Genomic DNA, 15,968 nt, shown 5'->3' on the forward strand with positions numbered 1-15,968 from the left:
ACATACCATGCAGACCTTCAAACCCCTGTTGAAGAAGGCAAAGGTGGATAGAAGAGACCCCTATGTGCTGGATTTCAGGAATACTCCGTTGGAGGGCATTGGATTATCTCTAGCACAGCTCCTGATGGGGAGAAGACTATGAACTAAGCTTCCAACGGTGCTCCAACTGTTATTTCCACAGCCACTGTGTGCAGAATCTGCTCAAACTGATACAGCAGAAGCAGACACAGTACTTTGATTGAGGCACCCCAGTCCTATGCCTGACCTGAACATGGGGGAGAAGGTCAGGATTCAGCATGAAGGGACCTGGAATCCTACTGTTCTCACAGGAATCACAGGAGAACCAAGCTCTTACATAGAACAGACTCCAAATGGGCAACAGTACAGGAGGAACTGGAAATTCTTACAGAAAATAAATGAAATGCAACCCTGCTCTGAACCAGAAAGCGTAGCTGAAGAGCGAAAACCAGAATGGACCAATGAAGCAATAGATAACCAGACAAAGCCCGAGAGTCCTGAAAACTATCCAAGGGGTGATAGTGACACAGTGCTGGAGAAGGCCCCTTGTCCTTCAGAATCATCTCTGTCACCATTCAGAACATCCAGTGGAAGAGTTGTGAAAAAAAAGAGATACAGAGATGAGTAAAAGACAAAAAGGTCTGATCAAAAAAGGGAAATATCATGACAATAGCTGATTGTGGATGTGGACTCCAGTATTAGATATCATACAGTATTCTGTACTATAACTGGGGTCACCTGACCTAGGGGTTGAAGGTCAGATAGCACATTTTGGAGCCTGTCTTGCTAGAGTTCAGACATGGCAGATATATGTTCATGTTAGGAAAATATACTATCAATAAAGTTAGCTCAGCTACAATGTTGACAGCTGTGTGCATCATTAACAAGAGAAACGAGGCAAGACACTCCTCTGGACCTATTTCAAGGCCACTATATCACCCACTATGTGAGGACCAAAACTGAGCACAGTTTTCTAGATACAGTCTGACCAATAACACGTATATTGACAAAATACAGTCCTTTTATTTATGCAGAATGATTGATTTTATTAATACAACCCAATATCCTGCTGGCTTTAGCTAGTTTTTTTTTATTCTTTCATGGGGATTTGAGTGTCACTGGCAAGGCCAGGATTTGTTGCCCATCCCTAATTGTCCTTGAACTGAGTGGCTTGCTCGACAATTTCAGAGGATAGCGGAGAGTCAGCCACATTGTTGTGGATCTGGAGTTACATGTAGGCCAGACCAAGTAAGGATGACAGATTTCCTTCCTTAAAGAAATTAGTGAACCTAATGGGTTTTTGCAACAATTGATGATTGATTCAAGCTTGCCATTACTGAGACTAGCTTTCAATTCCAATTTCTTCATTAATTAAATTTTAATTCCACCACCATTAGCCTGAGCCTTTGAATTACTATGGATTACTGATCCAGCGACATTAGCACTACTCCACCGCCTCCCTCTATCAGAAAATATTCAACAGGCTGAGGCTCTTTTCTCTAGAAAAGGGAAGACATATGGATGACCTGAGCGAGGTCTTCAAGATTATGAATGGGTTTGACAACCTACATGTAGAAAAAAATGCTTCCACTTGTGGACTAGGGGATTAAAGTAAAAGATAGTCACAAGTAGGGAATTCCAGGGAAACCTCGTCACCCAGAAAGTGATTAAAATGTGGAACTTGCTAACACCAGTAGTAATTGAGCCAATAGTATTAATGCACTCAAGAGGAAGCTAAGTAAGCACATGCGGAAGAATGGAATAGAAGGATCTGCCGATAGGCTTAGATGAAGTGTGGGGGAGGAGGCTTGTATGGAGCATAAACGCTCGCATGGATCTTTTGGGCTGAATAGTCTGTTTCTGCATTGTAAATACATGTGGCAGAACTTGCCTCACAAGGCTTGGTCTCTTCAGCCATCTGCAAAGGTGCACCATATGAAGACACTCCATCTGAAATGGATTTGTTTGCTATGTGTCCAGTATCTTTCATAGATGGAAGGATACTGACAATGGCAAATTATTATATAATGTTACAGTTTCTCTACGTTGGTCAGGGACCTTCAGTGATCTGTGCACAATAACACCAGATCATTTTTTCCCTCAACCTCTTTTAGTAATGTTCCTTGCAAAAGATACATATATTCTGTGTTGGTCCTATCTATTTGTATGGCACTATATTTATTTAAGTTAAACTTTATTTACCATTGGTTGGGTTATTTTTCTAGCAAACCTTTTTTTTAACGTTTGATTGCACTCCACTACAATCTTAACCCTTGCACAGATTTTGGTGTCATCTGTGGACTTACTGACCATATTCCCAATATCACTGTCCAGGTCATTAAGAAAGACAGTGGGCCTAGGCAAGATCCCTGTGGAATGCCACTGGTAATTTGCCTCCAGGCACCCTTTAAACCACATCCATTAACTGTGAGATCTTGGCTACAGGATTGGAATCAATTTCATATCATATGATGTAACCTAGTATGAGGGACCTTACCAAAGGCTTTTCTGTAAGCTTAGGTAGACAATGAGTGCGATTTTCCAGCCCCGCTTACTGTTGGGATCATCCGGTTCTGCTGAAAGTCAATGGACTTTTGGCTGGGCTGCCGAATCTCCCATTGGCGGGTCCAACCACAATGGAACCGGAAAATCCCGGCCAATGCCTGCCAGGTTTCCCTTATCTAAGGTTCTAGTGATTGCCTTAAATGATGATCAGATATGTATTTTTCTGAAAGCCATTATGTGTATTTCTAACAGCTCCTTCCCTTCCCCACTAATAATAAAAGACATCTCTTAAGAGCTAGTTTCTAGTCTAAGGGCACTATCTCTCACTCTATTGAACAATTGAAGATATAACAAAGGGCTCACAAAGCAGCTGTCCTACGTGTAGGAAATGTGGCAGCCAATGCACACCCAGCAAGGTCCCTAAACAACAGTGTGATAATAACTGGAGAATCGTTTTGGAGATGATGTTGGTTAAGGGATGTAAATTGACAAGGATGCCATGGAGAATTCCCCTGCTTCACAAAAGTGCCATTGGATCTTTTACACCTGCCTGAGAGGGCAGAGCGGGTCTTGGTTTACTGTATCGAAAAGACAGATATAATAGCAGATCCATACACCCACAGTTTTCCTTTGATGCTGCTGAATCCCTGCAGGTCTGGCCATTTAATTTTAGTAGAACAGTTGGTGTTTTACGTTTGCAATGTTCTGCATGCCTGAAATGTGAAAGAACCAGGTTACTCAAGTGCCAGCTTCGCACTTAAATATATTTCCATAGTTTTCCACAATGTATGAAATAATTGTGGAACTGACTGACTCTTCTTAATTTACGTCATTAGCATAATAATTAATTTACTCAGTGTGAGAATTTTAGCCAAGTGCCTTTTTATCTCGTGTTTCCTTTTTGATGCTGGCAACAGCACAGCATGTCTTCCACTGCCGAGGCCTCTTCAATATTATTTCTACACACTTTATAGAGCTTCAGCAATTCAAATCCTGTTAGATAACCTTTTAAAATATTTGTACTGATTTCCATTACCTTCCCCTTATTAAGATTGCCTCCTCTCTGTGTGCATGCACACGCACTCTCATGACTGATCTATCAATATAAGCAAGTGCTAATTATTTTTGTGAATAAAACTTGAAACTTCAAAAGGGATACTACAAGATTAAAGAGCTTGTCATTGAGCTAGAATCTGGTGTATCTCCCGTGACTAATTATACAAAAGAAAACATTTAAACTGCCGCAAACAGTTGGCATTCCACTTGAAACTGTTCTGTGGATATTGCAATACCGTCCGCTGGTCACTGTTCTTGTGAGAATGATTTGAGCATAAATAAAAATAGAAAATGCTGGAAACATTTAGGTCGACAGCATCTGTGGAGAGAGAAATAGAGTTTGATCCCAAGCTATGCTGAGTTACTGGATCTCAGTTGTGATGCACCTTCCAGTCAAATACCCAGTATTTAGTGTCCAGGTTGAAACTTGAGCATAATGGGTGGAATCTAACCACCTTAGTTTTTGTATGAATGGCGGGGTGATTTCAGGGTTGGGACCCCAGACACGTGAGCAGCGGGCCTTGTGGTTAAACTTTCTGAAGGGTTCCAATTAGGAATCCCCCTTGGGGATCAAAGTCCAATTCGGGATAGTGGGCGGGGTGATGAGTTGGGATCGCTTTTGAGTGTGGGGGATTTCAAAGGCAACCGGCAGCCTTCACAGTGGCTGCAGTGCGATTTGAGCAGTGGGGGCTTGGAGCAGCTGCTCCTGAAGAAAATGGAAAAGGTCCAGGAAAGGCCTGTAAGCTGTGCTGAGTTGTGAAAGTCTTCTGCAGGAACTGCCAGCAATTTCCTTACCAAGACCGCTGTCATTAATAACACCCTAAGTGACCTGCTCCTGCCATTACAAGCCTCTGCCTGTGGTTGACCTCGTGCCTGCAGCTTTCCCCCTTTGATAGCACTGAGTGTATGTCAATTACAGGCCTCAATGATTTCCTGCTGCGCACTATCCTCCTTAAAGATGCCATTTTCTAGATGTTGCGTGTCACTCGTCCACTGTTGGCAAATAGCCATTGCAGGTGTAAAATTTCTCTCAATTGCCTCCTTAAATACGTTGTTGCTGTGCAGGTTGCTGACAAGACTATGAATCTACTCCCGACCTGTTTTCTCCTGATTTTTGAACTCATACCGCACCCCTCCGCCCCCCCACCCTCCCCCTACATCCCCAATCTCCAAACCCAGCTCCAATGGCTTGGGCAAATACACCCCCCCAATGTCTCTAAATGACAGGTGAATTGAAAAAAGTAACAGCAACACTAATCTTGCCCTGTCATAACAAAGAGTAAATATTGCATCCTATTTCACCAGTGCCCTGGTGTAAATGTGGGATAAGACTCTTGCATAAAAATGGTTAAAGGTATATTCTGGACTTCAAAGAAACAATTGTTTGGTCCTGATCCTGGCATTGGGAGAAAATGAGAGTTGGAAACACATAGAGGTCAGTGTTGGGACCTAGAAGGCCATTTTTGAGGAGGTGGCCAATAACGTGGCTGCCTTTGGGAGCTCCATCCAATTAATGGAGGGTGATCTCCTAAGAATGGAGGGCCAATAGAAGCCAATCCCACCAGATGGGGTGCCCTCTGAAGAGGTTTAACAGATTTCTAAAATCAAAGAGGCCACAACTGCCAGGCTGTCACTGTGGAGGGGCAATCTGCTAATGGACTGCCAGCGGCGGCAGCTGTGGCCCTATGGCATGGCAGTTGTGGGGTTTTGTCAGTAAGTGGGGTATTTTCTAGCTGGATAGAATGGTAGCCCTCTCACCCCAGTCCAGCATGCCCCTCCACCCCGCCCCTGAGGTTTTCAGCCTCAGCAGGGGCCTACATGGAAAATTCCAGTTGACATGTGCAAGAGTGGCCTTACTAGACCCTTTAATTGGTCTAATGGGTGAACCTCTACATGCAGGTGGGAAGCTTTCACGCCGCCACCCCCCCCCCCCCCCCCCCCCCCAACCTCTTACCCCCTGACCCTGCCTCCATGAAAATTGCCCAGAGGTGGGAACATGGCAGGAGACCAACACACCAGGCAGTAGCGAGAAATTGTGGGCCCACCCGCCTCTGCAGTTGAATGAAAATTTGGCCCAATATGTTATTGGATAACAGATAATAACTTACCAATATATTTATCTTTTTCTGTTTTAGAGAATAAGTTTATGACGTTGATTGAAGGCAGCACCATTTTTTACTCACTTTCATCACATCCTCCCCTGATGGAAGCTAGTCACCTCATCCCAGAAAACATGTTGGTCTCGGGGACAGAAACAATTCCTGGGGTGGTTGCACCTTCTAAGCAGACAAGTAAGTAATAGATAAAAACAAAAAACTGTGGATGCTGGAAATCCAAAACAAAAACAGAATTACCTGGAAAAACTCAGCAGGTCTGGCAGCATCGGTGGAGAAGAAAAGAGTTGACTAGGCACTTTACAGCCTCCGGACTGAATATTGATATCAACAACTTTAGATCTTGAACTCCCTCCTCCGTTCCCCACCCCCTTCTTGTCTCTTCCCCCTTCCTTTTGTTTTTTCCAATAATTTATATAGATTTTTCTTTTCCCACCTATTTTCATTATTTTTAAATCTTTTATGCCCTGCTAGCCTTTCCACCCCACCCCCACTAGAGCTGTACCTTGAGTGCCCTACCATCCATTCTTAATTAGCACATTTGTTTAGATAATATCACCACCTTCAATGCCTCTGTGTTCTTTTGTCTGTGACATCTTTTGATTATCTGCTCCTAACACTGCTTGCTTGTCCTTACAACCACCCCCCCGCCACTTCTCTCTCTTCTCCCCCCCACACCTTAAACCAGCTTATATTTCACCCCTCTCCTTAGATTTACTCAGTTCTGTTGAAGGGTCATGAGGACTCGAAACGTCAACTCTTTTCTTCTCCACCGATGCTGCCAGACCTGCTGAGTTTTTCCAAGTAAGTAATAGAAACCATTGTACTCACTGGCTGCAGACAATGACTGAAATCTGAAATAGGTTATGCAACTATTTTAGGTTTTATTTCAATTAAATTCATTCACGTGTACTCTGCCCAAAGGCTTGTCCTTGGCTCATTGTCTACTGATGTTTCATCCTGAACCGTTTACTTAGCAGTTTTTTCACTGGTGTTTTGCCATTGTCTTCCACTCTAAGGTAGGGTGAAGAGACAGGTCCCAAGTCTACCTCACCCAAACAGGAATTGAACCCTTGCTGTTTATGTTATTCTGAACCATGCACTAGCTATAATCATCTAGCCAACTGAGCTAACCCACCCCTCAAACTGAATGTCTCAACTTAATTACTGTAGGCAAGGTTCTTTCACGCTTGCCTTGCCTGCTTTCTCACCCTGATCTCTCTACAATAAAACCAAACAATCTTGTTTCTTTCCTAGTCAATTTAGACAGACTATGTTGAATAATTTTGAAGAGCTGTAATTTTCTCAGCTTGTCATCCTGGTAGCACTCGTCTCTGTGTCAATAGGTTGGTTTTCGAACCTCACTCTAGGACATGAGTACATATTCCAGGCTGACATTTCAGTGGATTATTGAGAGAATGACTCATTCATAAAAGTGCTGTCTTGCAGAGGAAAACTTAAACTGAGGCCTGTCTGTGCATTCAGGTAGATGTGCAATATCCCATGGCATTTTTTGAAGAAGAGTAAAGAATTCTCCCATTCTCCTGGCAACATTCTTCCTGCAACTGACAACATTCTTCCTGCAACCAGCACCACCAAAAGCAGATAACTGATCATTTATCGTGTTACTGATATTGGAATCTTGTCTGCAAACTGGTTGCCATGCTCCTCAGAAGCACTCCACTGACTGTGAAGTGCTTTGGGGTGTTTTGAGGATGTGAAGGTGCTATATAAATGCAAGTTTTTTCTTTCTTTCTTAATGATTCAATAGAAATGAGATTCCTTTGAAATATGAAGAATATAAAAACTTAAGAAATACGAAGAATTGTAGGACACATGAGCTTGCTGAACTTGCAGGCCCTAACTTTTGCTCCATCACTAATTGACAAGATGGTAGTTGTCCAAACTAATCAGTCATCCAAGTTTCTATAATTTTGTCGTTCTAAGGATATAAGATCCGAGCTGGAAAAAAGGAGAAAGCTTCTTTTTTTCTCCATCCTCTTTGCACTGTTAGGATGTAGCCTGGCTCAGTAGATTCTGGGGTAACTGAGCTGAGCATGCAGATAAAATGTTGCAGAAAGCTGGTGGTCCTCCTACTGCTTTGTGGCACAAAGCCTCGGAAGCCCCTCTTTTGGCTGTGTACTCTTTCAGCACTTGCACCCTGTGAGTGCTCCTTCTACTGCCTAATCCACTGTCCTTGCTCCTTGTTCAGTGGCCTTGATGCTGCTGTATGTGCCCTTTCGTAGCACTGCCCTCCGCCCCTGGCTCTGTTGTTCACCGTACCTGACATTCTGTAATGAAAAGATGCGAGTCATATAAAGCAGAATGATAGGACCAGGCTTATTGGAGAGAGAGAAACAGAAGGGAAGGTAAAAAAATGTACAAGGAAAGAAGAAAGAAAATCAAGGAGAGGGAGATAGAAAAGCAGAAGGGGCGGGGTAGGGGAGAGAGAAGGAGACAAGGAAGTAAGGATAGGAGCAAAAATGTACAGAGAGGGAAGGACAGAGAGAGAACAAAGAGGAAGATGAGGATAGCGAAAAAGAAGAATGGGGACAACTTAGAACTAGCCATAGTTTATTCCTATCTGCTTCTGGCTATGCTAAGAATTTTGTTCCACAAAATGAGTGGGATGTTTGCAGTGATAAACTCAGATTCACTCTCAATATTCTAAGCTGTCTCCTGGTGTGCAGAGAACTGTGAGAGGCACAGAATATTCACATTCATCATGGTTATTCAAGCTTATCTCCAAATTATAGTGTCAAAAAGCAATTCTTAGGCCTTGACCGTTCTTACTTATATTCTCTGCAAGTGATCAAATAGAAAAATTATCACAGTCACTGCTCAGTCATGAGGGACTCAGACCTGCCAGACAAGCTTTGTGTTAAGTGGCCTTGTTTTTTGACCTGAAAATATCTATTGCTTCATTTGTATTGAGAATCAGTGCCTTAAGTTCGTGCTGAGTACTTGGGTCTGTGTGGGAGGCTTAAGCAGAACTTGTTCACTAAACCAGCTTAGTTTGTGAATTTGCTTATGCAGTGCATATTAGGTGCTGCTTTGTGTTTGGAATATGTTTTCCTAAACCCTTTGTGCATTTTATTTAAGAAGGTTGAATTAAAGCAACAAGAGTGGAGGATTGGCAATAAGGCAAGATGTGAGGTGAAGGGGATGCAATGGCTGACCGCTGGAAACAGGGCTCAGTTACAAGTGCACCAGCATTTTTTTTGCCAATTTAATGACAGGTTGTTGAATAAATTTGATGTTTGCTACTGGCAAAGCTTTATTTTTCTAATTTTCATTTAGTTTTAATTTTTTTGTTGCCTCTTTTGTCTCCTTACTCCTCACTGCTGCTGGAGAGTGATGAGTATGCAAACAAGACTCAGTGGAGCTGGGTTACTAACCACCCATCAGCACCTGGCTTAAGTAGTCATTCTTCACGTCTGAGCCTAGATGTTGGAGGATATCACAACTGAAACCAAACTTGTTCTCTTCAAAGTTTTCCAGTAGGAGCCATTAAATAGCAATCAGAAATGAGGTCCCAGATTGTTTTATTTTTACCCTCTGCCTAATGCCAATGCTAATTGTTGCACTTCACCTCTGTCCTCGTTTAAGTCAGCCAACTAAGCAGAAATGAGGAATTGAACATAGTGATATACTGACTTTACAAAATCAGACGGAAAAGCTGCTGCTTTTTTCTTCAACTGAGCTCATCAATCTTAACTATAAATCTTCTATCCGAATGAACTGCAATATATATCAACCAATTATACCCAATGTCTGAGTAAACTCATCAACAAATGGTCTAACTTTGTAAGAAATACCATCCTTCAATGATCTCGCTCTCAAATCAGAAGCTGAAACAAAGTTGTTCTCCTTTATACATATGTGCTGCCTTTGAGGGCAATGCTGTAGTGCACACACGATGGCATTAGTAACTCTGATGGCATGGAGATCACTTTCAAGAGTTTGATCAAGGATCTTTTAGCCTTTGTGCTTTCCAGCCTGAGATTTTCAAATCATTTATCTTTTCTCCCGCTGCTCCTCACTGTCACTGGGGAGTGACAAGTATGCAAACATGACTCCATGGTACTGGGTCATTAACCAGTACCTGGCCTTAGTGGTCATTCTTCACATCTGAGCCTAAATGTTGGAGGATATCATAATTGAACCCAAACGGGCTATTAATCATGGGCTGGATGAAATTAGCAGTGGAAAATCCTGTTTGGAAGGCAAAGCAACATTTGCACTCAGCATCGGCAGATTGCCACTCGTAGTCTGAGCTCCTGGCCACTTGTCTAGAATGACAGGGACACATCAGGGAAAGTTCATGGCTGCGAAAATGAATGTAAGCTTGCGCATTGCTTTATAGTTGTAATTACTACGGCATATGCAACCTTGTACATGTGTAGTTGCCTCAGTGTTGCTGTTCATCCTGGAATTTCATCCTGCAACCTTAACACAACCACAGTACATTCAGAATATAAATATTTCATTTAAAACTTGTTGCAGCATAAAGCCCCACAACAAGCAAATGATGAAATACACTGCTTTGTTGAACAAGGACAGGATACAACAGGCATTTCTTCTTTAAGTTGTAATGAAATGGGGATGAACTATTCAAGGGTAAGCTAGAAGAGAGAACTCTACAAAATACCCTGCTTGGGTGTACTCTGGTTGCCACTGCAGCTGGTTCCTTGGCTTGCTGTCACTCCCATTTCCTGTGAGTATAACGTCTGCTCTGAGCATACGCTGCTGTCTGCATACTGACTGAAGATTCTTCTGTTGCTGCACTCCAATCAGCAGAGTCCTGTGATCACCCTGGAAGATGTAGCAAAAAATGAATTATGTAACAATTAAAGTTAAAGTGCACTAGGGAAGCCATTATGCACTGTCTTCATCGCCCTTATCTCACTATCATCCAAGGCCAGATCAGTTTTCTCAGTGTCAGAATGTAGAACATGCTATTTTTTTAAATGGAAAACTGGAAACCAGTGACATCAGCCCAAGTTTAATATACAAATTACATCTCATATGTGTCAGTGAAACATTGGAGACAACCAGATTCATAGTTGCACACCTTAACGATACAGTGACATGACTTTTTTAAGGAAAAGATCTTTCAGACACTTTTGTTATAATAATGTCACATACAAGTGACACTGTTGTGTTTTAATGAGATTTATACTACATAAAGCAACATGATCACAGGATATAATGACCCAGAAACTCTGTGGAGTGACAAACACCTCAGATTGCCATTCCGCTCCTTTTCACTCACCCAGGTCGGGAGCTGCACATTTCTCGCCTAATCCTCTGACCCAGGCCTAGTGAGAAATGAGCAGTGCAGCAGCTCCAGAGTCCTTCCAGTGCAGGGCAGCATCGTTGTGGGAAGTGAGGCCATGCTCCCTTTTTATGGCACTGGGTGTGGGAGTTGGGAGGAGAGTGGGGGTGGTGGGATTAGTCGGTGTCAGGTGGTCAGGGACGTAGCGGAGTAATGTTTGGGTGTGGGGACAAGGGAGTGGGGGATAGTCCAGTTGGGTGGGGGTGTAGTCAGGAGTATTGGGGGTGGGGAGGTCAGGAGGGATGGGTGGTGTCTGTGGGGTGAGAGGAGTCGGGAGGGTGGTCAGGGGATGTTCCAGCAGTAGCCAGGGGCAGGTCAGGAGGGTGGTTGGGGGTGTCAGTGGGTGGAGGGGTAGTTGACTGTACTTGGGGGCTGGGGGAGTTTGGGGTGGGTTGGGAGGGTTGTTGGGGGTGTTGATCAGGGGTTCAGGAGGGTATTCGGGTGGAGTGGGGTGCAGTCGGATATTGGGGAGGGTCGAGGGTGTGGAGGGTGTTGAGGGGTGGGCGTTCAGTACTATAGTTACCCAAGGGTTAGAAGTGATTTTAACCCTTCTAACTTTTGCTGGGCAAATATTCTGCTAAGGAAGTTTGATCCATCTGAAGTCTCCATTTTAAATCAGAGTATCGGATGGTTCCAGGTGCAGGGTAATTGCCCATCGGAAGTTTAAATTTCCCGATTTCCTGGACAATTTCCATGGAATCCTTGCATGGGGGGGTCCCCCAGTGCATCCTCTGGGGATCATCTGGGGTACCAAACCCCTCCTCCCTCCTCCTACCTCACCATTGGGGAACTGAATCTCTGGGCCAACACTTTGGATGAGGGAAGGCTATTTACCCATTTCTCTAAAATCCCTCCTATTGCAAATACCAATAGTCCTTAAATGGTTTTTGCTTGCACTATTTTAGCCAGGAGTCCATTACATATATGTACGAGCACTTTTTGTGTGAAGAACTCCCTGACAGCAATCTGACTTTGAACATGTGCCCCTTTGCCCTGCTCTCCCAATTTATTTTAAAATAATATTCCTGATTTACATTTTTCATTTCCTTAATTAGTTTACATGTTTCTGCAGGATCGCCTCTCAGGTGATTCCTTTCCAGGCTGAAAAGCCCAAGATTATCTGGCCTTGTAATTATATCACTGCTGCTAGGAACCAACATCATGACTCTTTTCTACATTGTCACCAATGCCTCAATATCTCCCTTTGCTACCAGAACTGGACACGGTATTCAAAGTGTGCTCTGCATTGCTTGGACAGGTTGAATCTTATGTCTACTAAGACTTCTAGGTATCTTGCAGTTCCATCCTTAGATATTTTAGCAACATTCATGGAGCATGTGGGTCCCTTATTTTTGTTTCCTATGTGCAGTCCTTTACACTTGCATTAATTTCATCTCTTGTTATTCTGACCACATAGATATTTTGTCTAGCTAATTTTGTCATTTCCGAGCTGCCTCTCCTGATTCTATTGTCTCTCTTCTCGCTTGGCGTCATCTACAAATTTCATCAATTTGCAGAGTTTCTGAGTCCAAGCCACTTGTAAATTAGAGGCAGCCATAGTCCCAGTACAGTCCAGTGTCCAGGGACATCTTACTCCTCAAACAACAACTTGCAATTATATAGTGCCTCTAATGTTGTAAAATGTCACAAGGTACTTCAAAGGAATGCTTATCAGACATGTCGTAAGTTTGTATGATTAACTATTTTCATTTTTGTCCCTTGTGAATCACTAATATTTGTTGACATATAGTTACATTGGTGCCTACAGCCCTCCCTTACTTCACAAACACTTCATTAGTGCGTGTAGATAACGAGTGTTGTCAGGCTCTTTGACATCATAACCAAGGCCAGTCAAGTCCTCTGCTGATGTCTGCATAGGAGCATTCTCCAAAAGGAGTTACTGTATAATGGCGAGTACTACAATGTGTGATATACTTACTGGGTTTATATATTAAAAATTGCCTTCTACCATAACATTTTATTTAGTATTACTTTTGTTTTCTTCTTATTATTCATGCTGGTTTTAATAGTTTTCTTCTGAAACATTTTTAGAATGAACTTGGATAAACTTATGATGCTTTACAGCATGAAGTGTTTGCATATGCATCAGCAATTGCAACAGTTTTCACTGCACATTGACTTGGCACAGAAAAAATGTCAGAAAAAGACACTGGTTGGGTGGGGTGGTGGTTACATGTATAATTATGGCACTAAACATATGTAAAGGTAGGTAAACTGTCAGCATGTTTACTGCTGACAGATGTTAGTTTTAACTGTCACTTCAAGAGATTAGTGTATCTATGTTATAAATCCTCATGGCACTCTGGGAGTGACTTCTGTTGATTTCATGGATAAAAATGTTTGAATTAAGAGCTGCATGCTTATTTTTCATTAGTTAAGAATGTTTGCCTTCAGTTCTTAGTTATGTTGACTAAAGTAGCAAAAAGATAAAGATGAAAATTGAATAATATTTAAAATATCAGGGTGGAAGATTATAAGCTTTGAAGAAGCAGTTAGATGGCCTAACCGATTGCTCTGTTGAGCGTCACTGGAAGTTAGGAGGAGGGGAAATCCATTCACTTCCATCCTAGGCTCCCATTGGAAAAGGAATCAGAGCAAGTTGTCTTTCCTTTAGTCAGTGCAGAAATTTAAATAGGTGTGGAGCAGGGACAAGACAAATTTCACCTTTTTCCCTTTAATGTCCTTCTGATGTTTTGCCTTTGTATCCTAAAAAGGTAAAGCTTCAAATGCACCAGTGACGAGAGTATTGGTGGGCTATTTGACTGGAGGCCATCGTAGCATTTACACATCTACAGTTTTCTACAGGGTCACTGGAGAGTGATCGGGTAGAATCCCTGGATTGTTTTGGTTTCGAAGGTCTCTCTCCTTAGGCTGGAAGTGCTGAGCCCAAATGTAGTGCCCTTGCTATCACCATAGCTGAGATCAGATAAAAACATTGAACGTGGATTAAGTATTGGACAATCTCGGTACATATAATTTGAGAAATCTTCGATGTACTGAAATAATCTGTGAGCCATTGGGAAGATGCTACCCTATTTTGTTTTTCATTTATGAATATTAAATGTGGTACAGAGCAGGTTTTGAATTGAGCCTCTTGTTCTGAGCTCTACAGCACTGGGAATTGAATGTTGTGGTTTATGCTAAGCATTAGGAGTACTGTATTAACTAGGAAGAGCAAGTGGTAGAACCAAGCAGCCCTGACTCAATATATGTGGTGCAATGTTGTGTGTTCAAATGCAGCAGCCAAGTTGTTATCCCTGCTTCATTCAAAGCACTTAATGGTGAGTGACAGTATTTGCTGACTCATGTTAATCCTTGTTGCAAACTGTCAATCTCTGAGCGCTATCCATCAAAATAGAGTAAGATTTTTGCCGTTCATCATTTCTGCTGAATATTATGGACCAGAATTGTTCTGAACCTTGAGAATGTTTCGAAACACTATACATAAAATCAGGCAGTGGGCAGGAGAGAAAAGGGATGTTGGAAGAACAGGTTCAGGGAGGGGAAAGAAAGATTGTGTCAAAGTTGTGGTTTGAAGGTGGCTTTTGATAGCAAAGAGGGTGATACTGAGAAGAATTTGGAAAAAAGCCTCAGAAGAAAGGGAACAATGGATAAAGAAATGGTTGTCATTGGTCGGTGGAGGCAGTGGATAATGAATAACATTTTATATGAGGCATATAGCTTGTTTGTGGATATTTACATATCTGCAGATGGGATGCAAATTAAGGTGGACAGATAATTGTTCAGGATGCTTCAATGAACTTTTCTTAACTTCGACTTCATTTCCTTGCACAGTAAGGTTTATATTGGTTAAAGGACTAAAAATGTCACGTAACTTGAGACAACTTTGAGTCTTTATCATTTAGTCACATTTGAATGCCTGTCTCATTTTAGACAGTGGTGCTGTCTGTAGCTAGAAGATTAGGGTCTGGTGAGGCCATGGAGGGATTTGAGCATGATGACAAAGGTCCTATTGTCAAATTGTTTGGATACAGCAAGTGGATCTTTGAGTATAGTGTTTGTTGCAATAGAGAACATGGGCTACAGCATTCTGGACTTGTAGAATATAAAAAATGGAGTCACTGAGTCCAGCAAAGAGGGCATTTAAGAAGCTGAGATGATGAAGGCATGGACTACGGTCTTGGGAGCAATGAGGACAGGTATGGATGGAGGTAGGCAATATTGTGAAGATGGAGGAAGAGAACCTGGGTTCAAAAGCTGAGCTTGGGGTCAAGTAGGACAGTGGTGCTAAAAACTTTCAGACTGAGCTTGAAGTGATGGCCTAAGGGCTTAATGAAGCCTGGGTCAGTGGCACCCAAATTCAGATTTGCTGCAGTTGTGATTCACCTGAAGGCTAATAGCAGGCATGCAGTTGGATAGGATGGGGAACAGCAGCTGAATCAGAGACAGAGAAAGCTGTTGACCAAATGTTTCTCGTTATCTTATGAGTCAACTTAACAAAAATCAGAAAGTGCTGTTGGACATTAGAAGGTCAGTTAGTGGGGTCATTTAATTTTTCTTAATGCTGGATAATTAACAAAAAATATACAGACATTTTAGGTTGCCCTATCATTGTTTGTTCAGATATTGTCGATGTTCTTACTCAGTGTGAAGGATATCAGTTACTGGATGGATGTCACACAGATTGATGGTACATAATATTATACAGGTACCAGACCCCGTATTCGGGAAGTTTGGGATGGATTTGGAGGCTTTACGGATTTTGGGTCCTAGGCCTACCATGTACTTACGATACATAAAATATTGTATGAAAAATACAGACTATAGGGGTTTTATTCAAATTGCTTCCCAGGGTGCCAGTTTTGAATGTAGCTGGTTTTCGTGTCCTACTGGATTTTGGGAAGCCAGATAAGGGGTCCGGTACATATATATAGATATATATACATATATATATA

At 42.3% G+C, this 15,968-nt stretch overlaps 1 protein-coding gene across 2 annotated transcripts in view; it reads left to right on the plus strand.

Annotated features, from left to right (window-relative positions):
- nphp4 (nephronophthisis 4) overlaps nucleotides 1-15,968 on the plus strand; it is a 475,487-nt gene that overhangs the window by 168,659 nt on the left and 290,860 nt on the right. For both annotated transcript variants that reach the window (XR_005945404.1, XM_041207356.1), the window contains exon 5: nucleotides 5,715-5,870. Coding sequence is in view for 1 of the 2 variants with exons in the window: in XM_041207356.1 (XP_041063290.1) it covers nucleotides 5,715-5,870 (156 nt within the window). In the remaining variant the exon portion in view is untranslated. The remainder of the gene's footprint in view (nucleotides 1-5,714; nucleotides 5,871-15,968) is intronic.

The sequence above is a fragment of the Carcharodon carcharias genome, chromosome 15 (genome assembly GCF_017639515.1).
Source record: "Carcharodon carcharias isolate sCarCar2 chromosome 15, sCarCar2.pri, whole genome shotgun sequence".
NCBI lineage: Eukaryota > Metazoa > Chordata > Chondrichthyes > Lamniformes > Lamnidae > Carcharodon > Carcharodon carcharias.